A 13,595-nucleotide genomic window follows, 5' to 3' on the forward strand; every position below is an offset into this window, starting at 1 on the left:
CATCGATATCAGACTCCAACTATATAGTCTACCATCGATATCAGACTCCAACTATACAGTCTACCATCGATATCAGACTCCAACTATACAGTCTCCCATCGATATCAGACTCCAACTATATAGTCTACCATCGATATCAGACTCCAACTATATAGTCTACCATCGATACCAACTGTATAGTCTACCATCGATATCAAACTCCAACTATATAGTCTACCATCGATATCAGACTCCAACTATATAGTCTACCATCGATATCAGACTCCAACTATACAGTCTACCATCGATATCAGACTCCAACTATATAGTCTACCATCGATATCGGACTCCAACTATATAGTCTACCATCGATATCAGACTCCAACTATACAGTCTACCATCGATATCAACTATACAGTCCACCATCGATACCAACTATGTAGTCTACCATCGATATCAGACTCCAACTATATAGTCTACCATCGATATCAGACCCCAACTATATAGTCTACCATCGATATCAGACTCCAACTATATAGTCTACCATCGATATCAGACTTCAACTATACAGTTTACCATAGATATCAGACTCCAACTATATAGTCTACCACACTACCATCCATATTTGTAAAAGTGTCTACCATCGATATCAGACTTCCTGCTATATATACTCGTGGTAAACCATTTTTGTGAATATCGAATAGGAAATACATCTAACGGTCAGTTTACCAATTTGTATCAACAGAAGTACAGGTTGAGCGGGAAAAGATTTCGGACCGCGATGAATACACGTGCATGGTAGCTGTTACAGATCCTGGATACAAACCTTTCGGAACTACGAAATATTCGAACGAGGTAAGGTAGAAAAAAAGGCATGAATCCTTTACAAAGTTTTCAGATTTCATGTTTTTAATACACTCCATATGACTTATAGCGTAAAACAAGAGGTTATTTGACAAATTATATAATATAATGTGTAACACGAAGTCATATGGCAAAGTGTATAATATAATGTTAAACAAGTTGTTATTTGACAAAGTATATGATAAAATTTAAAACAAGAGGTCATTTTACATAGTATATAATATAATGTAAAACAAGTTGTTATTTGACAAAGTATATGATAAAATGTAAAACAAGAGGTCATTTTACATAGTTGAGAATTCAACGTGGCTGACTAAGATTTGATTATATTGATTATATGCATGTAGTGCAATATGAGATACATTCATGATACTATGTAAATCACTAGTAATAAGTTGAACTGTTCAAGGTATATTTTGTATTACAATACTAAATTTAAATCCACTAAAACAAGCAAGATTAGACTACATATTGATATCAGACAGTTTATTACCAAGTCTATCATCATCAACAATTGAACCAGGTTATCGCTCGGATCATTCTCTTTCTGTTGTTATTTAACTTTCGCTGACTTGAAACGAGGAAATGTTTATTGGAAATTCAACAACTCACTATTTCAGGAATATATTACACTCATTAAATCAACAATAAATAACATAAAAACTACAATATGCCATTCCAGTGTATAATATTGATAATCTCAGTGATATTCCTTTAAGTGATTTTTTTTTTTATTTTTCTATTAATGGCCAATTATCCCTAGAAACACTGCTGATGGACATTAGGGGTAAAACAATTTCGTATTCTAGTCATATTAAGAAAAGTTTCTGAGCGATACTCTAGTGATTTACCTTTTAAATTGTTACCTTACTCTCTATGTAAATATTAATTTATTATTTTCGACTGTTGACCGGTCAATAATTTTGACTGTTTTGACCAATATGATCACGATGAAGCGCCTTTTTTTATTGTGATTTGTAAACAGTATCTCTAGCAACGCCTAGCGAAGTCAGAAAGGTTCGAAGAAATCTTGAAAATAGGGATTCGGCTACAACATAAAATGTCATAAAAGGGTTTATAACACGTTTGGCCAGGAGGACCGACGACCTTATGCCATAGAGTGTTCGTCGTCTTTTCTTTTAAATCTCTACTCGTCATGAGTGACTGAATGGATTTTGACCAGATTTGGTCCGAAACATTCTTAGGAGAATAGGGGATTAGATAGAGCAGAGATAGTAACTCAGGCCCCCTGAGACCGGGGCCCAATAGGGGGAAAGATGTTAGTCCTTAAAATTGCTACAAGTCGTAAAAGATTAAATGGACTTAGACCAAATTTGGCCAGAAGTGTCCTTTGGGAAGGGGAACAGATTTTACATCTACCACTTGAGACCGCAGGGACAAGGTCCAGCAGGAGGAAATATATGTAAGTCCTTTAAATCGCTACTACTAGTAGGTATGAACGAATCAATTCATTTGGACACCTCCCACCCCACAAGTTTTCCAATGATCACTAAAATATCAGATGAACGATGCAGGTCCCATTGGCCTCTTGTATTTATTTTACAGTCTATTGTAACGGTCAATATCAAAATGGACAGAACTACGTCTTCGTCACCATCCGAAGTTTACACAGCAATGGTTGTAGAAGGTGCTGCACGTCTTACACGGGTAAGTTACAAGTTACCGCAGGGATTTAAACATACTGGTATGTATGTACATTGTGTGCAATGTATGACTGACGTGTATGTATACGACTGATGTATATCTACAATGTATGACTGACGTGTATGTATACCACTAATGTATATCTACAATGTATGACTGACGTGTATGTATACCACTGATGTATATCTACAATGTATGACTGACGTGTATGTATACCACAGATGTATATCTACAATGTATGACTGACGTGTATGTACACGACTGATGTATATCTACAATGTATGACTGACGTGTATGTATACCACTGATGTATATCTACAATGTATGACTGACATGTATGTATACCACTGATGTATATCTACAATGTATGACTGACGTGTATGTATACCACTGATGTATATCTACAATGTATGACTGGCGTGTATGTATACCACTGATGTATATCTACAATGTATGACTGACGTGTATGTATACCACTGATGTATATCTACAATGTATTACTGACGTGTATGTACACGACTGATGTATATCTACAATGTATGACTGACGTGTATGTATACCACTGATGTATATCTACAATGTATGACTGACGTGTATGTATACCACTGATGTATATATATATAATGTATGACTGACGTGTATGTATACCACTGATGTATATCTACAATGTATGACTGACGTGTATGTATACAACTGATGTATATCTATAATGTATGACTGATGTGTATGTATACCACTGATGTATATCTACAATGTATGACTGACGTGTATGTATACCACTGATGTATATCTACAATGTATTACTGACGTGTATGTACACGACTGATGTATATCTACAATGTATGACTGACGTGTATGTATACCACTGATGTATATCTACAATGTATGACTGACATGTATGTATACCACTGATGTATATCTACAATGTATGGCTGACGTGTATGTATACCACTGATGTATATCTATACAATGTATGACTGACGTGTATGTATACCACTGATGTATATATACAATGTATGACTGACATGTATGTACATGTATACCACTGATGTATATCTACAATGTATGACTGACGTGTATGTATACGACTGATGTACAATGTATGACTGACGTGTATGTATACGACTGATGTATATATACAATGTATGACTGACGTGTATGTATACCACTGATGTATATCTACAATGTATGACTGACGTGTATGTACACGACTGATGTATATCTACAATGTATGACTGACGTGTATGTACACGACTGATGTATATATACAATGTATGACTGACGTGTATGTATACGACTGATGTATATATACAATGTATGACTGACGTGTATGTATACGACTGATGTATATATACAATGTATGACTGACGTTTATGTATACGACTGGTGTATATCTACAATGTATGACTGACGTGTATGTATACCACTGATGTATGTCTATAATGTATGACTGACGTGTATGTATACCACTGATGTATATCTACAATGTATGACTGACGTGTATGTATACCACTGATGTATATCTACAATGTATGACTGACGTGTATGTATACCACTGATGTATATCTACAATGTATGACTGACGTGTATGTATACCACTGATGTATATCTACAATGTATGACTGACGTGTATGTATACGACTGATGTATATCTACAATGTATGACTGACGTGTATGTATACCACTGATGTATATATACAATGTATGACTGACGTATATGTATAGGACTGATGTATATATACAATGTATGACTGACGTGTATGTACACCACTGATGTATATCTACAATGTATGACTGACGTGTATGTATACGACTGATGTATATCTACAATGTATGACTGACGTGTATGTATACCACTGATGTATATCTATAATGTATGACTGACGTGTATGTATACGACTGATGTATATCTAAAATGTATGACTGACGTGTATGAATACGACTGATGTATATCTACAATGTATGACTGACGTGTATGTACACGACTGATGTATATCTACAATGTATGACTGACGTGTATGTACACGACTGATGTATATCTACAATGTATGACTGACGTGTATGTACATGTATACCACTGATGTACATATATACAATGTATATCGTGTAAATGTATGACTGACTTGTATGTATAGGACTGATGTCTTAAACGACTAATGTTTTACAACTTATCGTGTCGACCAGTCTATTACGTAACTTATATGTGTGTGTGCGAGCGTGCAAAAATGTAAACACTTTATGGTATGTTTTACTTAAGAAATAATTAACGATGATTCTTGTATTGTTGCAGGATATACAACGAGGACGAGGATATTTTGCAATTAAAGTAATAACGAAGGCCGCAGGCCTGAGTTATTAATTAAAATTGCAAAATATCCGAGTCCGAGCTGTATATCCTGCAACAATACACGAGTCAAAGTTGATTATTTCTATTCTACCATGTACTGTTTAGTTTTGAGATCTACCTCTTCCTAATAAAAAAACGACAAAGAAACCCCGGAAAATGTGTCGCTACATGGCTGTTACAATTCACAAGAAACGATAAGGGGCTCGTGCTAATGAATATTCAAAAGCTGACGTCAATCCCAAGCCAGTTGAAGGCAATGTTACGATTACTTTCGGGGATGTCGGCCAGCAATTCATGCAGAAATGCTCTCCAAAGGTTGCCTGTGGAAATTGACCCTGCAACATATTATTTAGCAAAGTCTGCTCTGGGTGGATAGAAATAAAAGTTTTAGCTCCGCCATGTTTATTTACAAATGTACGATTTTGGAGGGGAAAGATTGTAACAGCCGTGACTCACGAGCGTGTATTATTGACACGAGAGTGTATTACTGGCAAATAATACATGGTTTTAAACCAATCAAAACTAGCGTTGCATAGCAAACGTGGTAGAATATTAGATATACTACACTTAAGTAGAATTAGCCCTAACCTACGTTATTGTTGTAGATTCACACGTTTGGAGAGGTCTGGGGGGGTACACCTAGGAGTTACTTCTCCAACAGTCAAGCATCACCTTTCGGAGTGACCAGATATGACGGAATCGTTTATGTAGACAAACCCGGACTGTTAGAAGGCAGTAGACAGCAGAACTTCACAGTCTCAGCGTTCACCACTGATGAAAAAAGAGAACAGAAAATTGTCCTCACTGTCAAAATATTACGGAACTCCAAAAAGAAAACACAATGCAGTAAGTACGCTATTTTTACACCTAAAACTAGGGTGACATTTCAACAAGTCGCGCATTTCCCATCTAAACGTCTACTTAAAGGTACAACAGACAGACGGGCCTCCGTTAACTGTGTCAAAGGAGTAGGCAAGGAAATAGGCATAGGCTTGTACGTACGGACAGTCGGCAATGATGAATAGGGATAGGCTTGTACGTACGGACAGTCGGCAAGGATGAATAGGCATAGACTTGTACGGACGGACGGTCGGCAAGGATGAATAGGAATAGACTTGTACGTACGGACAGTCGGCAAGGATGAATAGGGATAGGCTTGTACGTACGGACAGTCGGCAAGGATGAAAAGGGATAGGCTTGTACGTACGGACAGTCGGAAAGGGGGATTAGGGATTTTTCAGCACAGATAAAAATAGATCAACCTTGCGATCTGATTTTTGCTGAGTAAGCGTACGTACAAGTCTATCCCTACCCCCCCCCCCCCCCCCCCCTCCCTTGCCGACTATGAACAAGTCCATCCCCACCCCTACCTTGCCAACTGTCCGTACGTACAAGTCTAATACTACTCCCCTTGCCGACCGTCCGTACGCACTAGTCTAATCCTACTCCCCTTGCCGACTGTGTCCGTACGTACAAATATAATCCTATTCCCCTTACCGACTGTCCGTACGTACAAGTCTACCACTCCCCCCTCCCCCCCCCCCCCCCCCCCCCCCTCCCCTTGCCGAGTAAGCATACGTACTGTATGTTAAGTCTGTTAATATATTGTTTACTTATATCCAGACGAATCGTGTTCTCGCCATGACGGACGGGAAGGGTGCGTGTCCTCTTGCGGACTCGGACTGCTCGCGAAAACCTGCATTTGGCGTATGGGTGAGAAGGGAGTCTGGACCACCAAGTACGGCACGTGTACATACGACAAGAAATTATGCCCAAACAATATCTGTGATGAGCTGGAGAATCAACATCCACAGCTGTGTCCTCAGGATTGTACAAGTATGTATACAGGACACGCGACTGGTAAGGATTGTACAAGTATGTATACAGGACACGTGACTGGTAAGGATTGTTAAGTATGTATCCAGGACACGTGACTGGTAAGGATTGTACAAGTATGTATACAGGACACGTGACTGGTAAGGATTGTACAAGTATGTATACATAACACGTGACTGGTAAGGATTGTACAAGTATGTATACAGAACACGTGGCTGGTGAGGATTGTACAAGTATGTATACAGAACACGTGGCTGGTAAGGATTGTACAAGTATGTATACAGGACACGTGACTAGTAAGGATTGTACAAGTATGTATACAGAACACGTGACTGTTAATCATAATTAACACTTTCATTACATTTTACCCAATCATCTCTCACCTTGTTAAACCCCACAGGTGGGGTGATGCTTATTGGGGCTAGGAGTTTCAATTTTGAAGCGAGGAAAGCGATAACTCGGCAAGTTAAACTCATGATTCCTTCTAACATAACGTAGGACGTGGGTTATGAATGCGTCGACGGGTTCTCCGAAGGTATTTTGAAAGTATTTAGTCACTTATCCGATAGAAAAGAAAAAAACTGTGGTTGAGCTAGATAAGAAATTATACGGGGGCAGGCTCCTATGGAGAATTAACATTGCTGGAAACAGGCCCTTTGGAGGTTACAAAAGCAATGTTTAGATTTTTCTGAAGGTTTTGTTGGCTTCGAGTGTTTATGTCGCGATTTCTCCAAAGCTGGACTACCTCAAGCATTATGTTTTCTGCACATAAATAGAGACATCATAAATGATGTTATAGTTTTAAACGGCAATAACCAAGTTCATTCTATCAAAGCAAATAATTTTAATGTTGTTGTCAATGTGAAGCCCGGGGTTTCAAAGTTTTGAGGGGCTAGGGATTTATGCTCTAGTATATTTTGGAATGGGATTCATCTTACAGCTTAGTTAACGAAATAAAAGGATAGTGAGTGATTTTATATACAATATGTTTTTTATGCAAAGCAAACAAACCAACAAAGTCTTCCATCGTGTTAATTCATGAGTCTGAGATTAAACTAAGCTGTATTTTTCACGGTGTCTCCAGATTTCATAAAAAGGTCATGAATCATGTACAGGTAAGTTCATGTCCACTTATTGTATTAAATCGACAAGATATGAGTTTCTTATGGTTCATGATTTAACGTTACTCTAGGAAAATGCTGTTGTAGCGAGACCTACACTATTCTGATGTTACGTAGACCTGTATTTTTCTCCGATTCCTGGATTTTGATTGACAGGTAAGGACCCCTGGTTTATTGGGTGGTATATTTCACTGCGGGTACAATCATATGCTATAGATCACACGGCGTACATCAATCGTATTTTTTCTTCTTCTTTTTCTTCTTCTTGTGGAGTGACCGACACACAGTGATTATAAAAAAAATATGTATCGTGTCAAAATGGACGATAAACCGGGAGGTATCCTCCACTTAACTGTAAGAAAATAAGAATGGCTCAAAATTAGGATATTTATTTCCGGTTAACATTCAATAGGCCCAAATGGTGACATTATTATGTTAATAGTTATAACATGTGGAGATTAACGTGAATGTTCACGTCAAACTTAATGACTATATTATAAGATTTACCATTTCGTTAAAACGTCTTCAGAAATATCATGCCTATCCTGTATTCATTATCGTTATGCATGCTCAATAATAATTAACAAATGTTTATATCTATATAGATATTTTCTATCATAGATTTGCCATGAATTTGTGAATTTCATGCATTTTCAATATTACTGGTACATTATGATATGTCAAAAATATGATAGCCAATATTTATTTATCATGCAAGGTACTATTATATCAATTTATGGTATCATTAGATATTGATCACGATGAACTTGTAGAGGATACTGATGAAGCGTCTGTATGTTCAGAATGAGGCAAACGCTTGAAACATGCAAGTTCGCTAAGGAGACATATGACGTCCCATAGCACGACTACATACATCATCTGAAACCAAACCAATCAGTATTTTACTTGATATCGAAGTAAAAATGCGATAATCATATTACTTTTTGATATGAAAGATATAAGAAGCATAAACCCCGTGCAATTTTCAACTTGACCGACGTTGATGATTTTACCAGATCTCCCATTGCCGCAAATACTTTCGGTGTGAAAGATGGGCGTATTTGAGAGGGAACACGCTATAAACACTGGAAACCGACGAAATGTTGAGAAAAATCGTAACATTACAAAGGTAACCTCGAAATTTGTAGGGCATTTCCTTCGGATAAGTAACTAAATAATTTCTAAATATCTTCGGAAAACCTGTCGACGCGTTCATAACCCACATTCTACGTTATGTAAGAAGGAATGATGAGTTTAACTTACAATGTCCTCGCTTCCAAATTGGAACTGATAATATATTTTGTTCTTTTCGAAAAATAAGTGGTTTTGTTGCAATACCAGAAATATAAATGCTATTACTTACCTGAGTTACGTCCCTACAGGTATATAAAATAAAAATAGAAATCTAATCAGTGTTTGAAGCAAACGTATTTCTATGATAATGGTGTGTCCCTCTCAGCAGTTGTTGCGTTCGCTGTCCCCGTTAAATCAATAAAGATTGTAACAATTCGGTTATCGTCTAATTGTATCGAAGAGCACTAAGTCCAGTAGACATGAGGACATCGAAGTGCTTGTTAAATGAAGCCGTATTTCTCTGTCAAATTAAAATGTGTAAATGTGTCTTTATTTAAGATTGAATACCAGCAATTAAGTTGGTTAAGTCCTACCAAGGTCTATATATCAATCAATACACATTGCACTAGCCGCTAAGCATACTTTCCTCGCCCCTTGTGATAGTTGAGAGCCGAGGTTGGTGTCAGTTTCACACTTTCCTCGCCCCTTGTTATAGTTAAGAGCCGAAGTTGGTGTCAGTTTCAAATCTGATCTATGTAGGAACTACGCTTTTGATATAATCACGAAGGACTCGCCGTTTTTGAAATAAAATATCCTCTTTCGAAAACCAATTTCACCTTGATATCAATTAACAGGAAATACGTTCATATTTATTTCTGTTTTAATATCATACAATTGTTAAAGAACAAGGAAAAACATATTTCTGCAGAGTGCCTCAATAATAATCGAAGCCGGGTCTCCGGTATGATAACCCACGGCTCTACCATCTGGGCCAAAGAAGCATGCTTCGTCAGCTGAGTGACAGAGACCGTATTCAACACTCTGTTACAAGTCACGTTCGCACCAACCTGTTCTTTTTACATAGTTATATATTTAATATTCTTCATAATTGTTGTATATATATTACTGTCGAAACGAGACACACCGCGTTGTATCTACAAAAATATCGTAACAAAAGACATACACCATTGTATCTACGGTAATATAACAAAGACATACATCATTGTATCTACGGTAATATAACAAAGACATACACCATTGTATCTACGGTAATATAACAAAGACACACATCATTGTATCTACAGTAATATAACAAAGACACACATCATTGTATCTACAGTAATATAACAAAGACATACATCATGGTATATACAGTAATATAACAAAGACATACATCATTGTATCTACAGTAATATAACAAAGACACACACCATTGTATCTACGGTAATATAACAAAGACATACATCATTGTATCTACAGTAATATAACAAAGACATACACCATTGTATCTACAGTAATATAACAAAGACAAACACCATTGTATCTACGGTAATATAACAAAGACATACATCATTGTATCTACAGTAATATAACAAAAGACACATATTGTATCTACAGTAATATAACAAAAGACACACATCATTGTATCTACAGTAATATAACAAAGACATACACCATTGTATCTACGGTAATATAACAAAGACATACATCATTGTATCTACAGTAATATAACAAAGACAAACACCATTGTATCTACAGTAATATAACAAAGACATACACCATTGTATCTACAGAAATATAACAAAGACATGCATCATTGTATCTACAGTAATATAACAAAGACACACACCATTGTACCTACGGTAATATAACACAGACATACATCATTGTATCTACAGTAATATAACAAAGACATACTTCATTGTATCTACAGTAATATAACAAAGACATACACCATTGTATCTACGGTAATATAACAAAGACATACATCATTGTATCTACAGTAATATAACAAAGACATACACCATTGTATCTACAGTAATATAACAAAGACACACATAATTGTATCTACAGTAATATAACAAAGACATACATCATTGTATCTACAGTAATATAACAAAAGACACGTGTCATGGTATATACAGTAATATAACAAAGACATACATCATTGTATCTACAGTAATATAACAAAGACATACATCATTGTATCTACAGTAATATAACAAAGACATACACCATTGTATCTACAGTAATATAACAAAGACACACATCATTGTATCTACAGTAATATAACAAAGACATACATCATTGTATCTACAGTAATATAACAAAGACATACACCATTGTATCTACAGTAATATAACAAAGACATACATCATTGTATCTACAGTAATATAACAAAGGCATACATCATTGTATCTACGGTAATATAACAAAGACACACATCATTGTATCTACAGTAATATAACAAAGACATACATCATTGTATCTACGGTAATATAACAAAGACATACATCATTGTATCTACAGTTATATAACAGAGACATACACCATTGTATCTACGGTAATATAACAAAGACATACATCATTGTATCTACAGTAATATAACAAAGACAAACACCATTGTATCTACAGTAATATAACAAAGACAAACACCATTGTATCTACAGTAATATAACAAAAGACAAACACCATTGTATCTACAGTAATATAACAAAGACAAACACCATTGTATCTACAGTAATATAACAAAGACAAACACCATTGTATCTACAGTAATATAACAAAGACATACACCATTGTATCTACAGTAATATAACAAAGACATACACCATTGTATCTACAGTAATATAACAAAGACATACAGCATTGTATCTACAGTAATATAACAAAGACAAACATCATTGTATCTACAGTAATATAACAAAGACATACATCATTGTATCTACAGTAATATAACAAAGACATACATCATTGTATCTACAGTAATATAACAAAAGACATACATCATTGTATCTACAGTAATATAACAAAGACATACACCATTGTATCTACAGTAATATAACAAAGACATACACCATTGTATCTACGGTAATATAACAAAGACATACAACATTGTATCTACAGTAATATAACAAAAGACATACATCATTGTATCTACGGTAATATAACAAAGACATACATAATTGTATCTACGGTAATATAACAAAGACACACACCATTGTATCTACAGTAATATAACAAAGACACACACCATTGTATCTACAGTAATATAACAAAGACATACATCATTGTATCTACAGTAATATAACAAAGACACACACCATTGTATCTACAGTAATATAACAAAGACATACATCATTGTATCTACAGTAATATAACAAAGACACACACCATTGTATCTACGGTAATATAACAAAGACATACATCATTGTATCTCCAGTAATATAACAAAGACATACATCATTGTATCTACAGTAATATAACAAAGACATACACCATTGTATCTACGGTAATATAACAAAGACATACATCATTGTATCTACAGTAATATAACAAAAGACACACATCATTGTATCTACAGTAATATAACAAAGACAACCACCATTGTATCTACAGTAATATAACAAAGACATACATCATTGTATCTACAGTAATATAACAAAGACATACATCATTGTACCTACAGTAATATAACAAAAGACACGTGTCATTGTATCTACAGTAATATAACATAGACATACATCATTGTATCTACAGTAATATAACAAAGACATACACCATTGTATCTACAGTAATATAACAAAGACATACACCATTGTATCTACGGTAATATAACAAAGACATACACCATTGTATCTACAGTAATATAACAAAGACAAACACCATTGTATCTACGGTAATATAACAAAGACATACATTGTATCTACAGCAATATAACAAAGACATACACCATTGTATCTACAGTAATATAACAAAGACATACACCATTGTATCTACAGTAATATAACAAAGACATACACCATTGTATCTACAGTTATATAACAAAGACATACATCATGGTATATACAGTAATATAACAAAGACATGCATCATTGTATCTACAGTAATATAACAAAGACATACACCATTGTATCTACAGTAATATAACAAAGACATACATCATTGTATCTACAGTAATATAACAAAGACATACACCATTGTTTCTACAGTAATATAACAAAGACATACATCATTGTATCTACGGTAATATAACAAAGACATACACCATTGTATCTACGGTAATATAACAAAGACATACATCATTTTATCTACGTTAATATAACAAAAGACACACATCATTGTATCTACAGTAATATAACAAAGACATACACCATTGTATCTACAGTAATATAACAAAGACATACACCATTGTATCTACAGTAATATAACAAAAGACACGTGTCATGGTATATACAGTAATATAACAAAGACATACATCATGGTATATACAGTAATATAACAAAGACATACATCATTGTATCTACAGTAATATAACAAAGACATACACCATTGTATCTACGGTAATATAACAAAGACATACATCATTGTATCTACAGTAATATAACAAAGACAAACACCATTGTATCTACAGTAATATAACAAAGACATACATCATGGTATATACAGTAATATAACAAAAGACACGTGTCATTGTATCTACAGTAATA

The 13,595-nt window shown here is 35.0% G+C and overlaps 1 protein-coding gene across 1 annotated transcript in view; it reads left to right on the forward strand.

The window, feature by feature from the left end:
• The window catches only part of LOC117322864 (proto-oncogene tyrosine-protein kinase receptor Ret-like), a gene marked incomplete in the record, with an annotated part of 112,314 nt that overhangs the window by 72,531 nt on the left and 26,188 nt on the right, over window positions 1-13,595 (forward strand). The window contains 4 exon segments of the mRNA XM_033877802.1: window positions 725-834; window positions 2,410-2,511; window positions 5,461-5,701; window positions 6,479-6,691. Coding sequence (XP_033733693.1) covers window positions 725-834; window positions 2,410-2,511; window positions 5,461-5,701; window positions 6,479-6,691 — 666 coding nt within the window.

Source organism: Pecten maximus, chromosome 1, assembly GCF_902652985.1.
Source record: "Pecten maximus chromosome 1, xPecMax1.1, whole genome shotgun sequence".
NCBI lineage: Eukaryota > Metazoa > Mollusca > Bivalvia > Pectinida > Pectinidae > Pecten > Pecten maximus.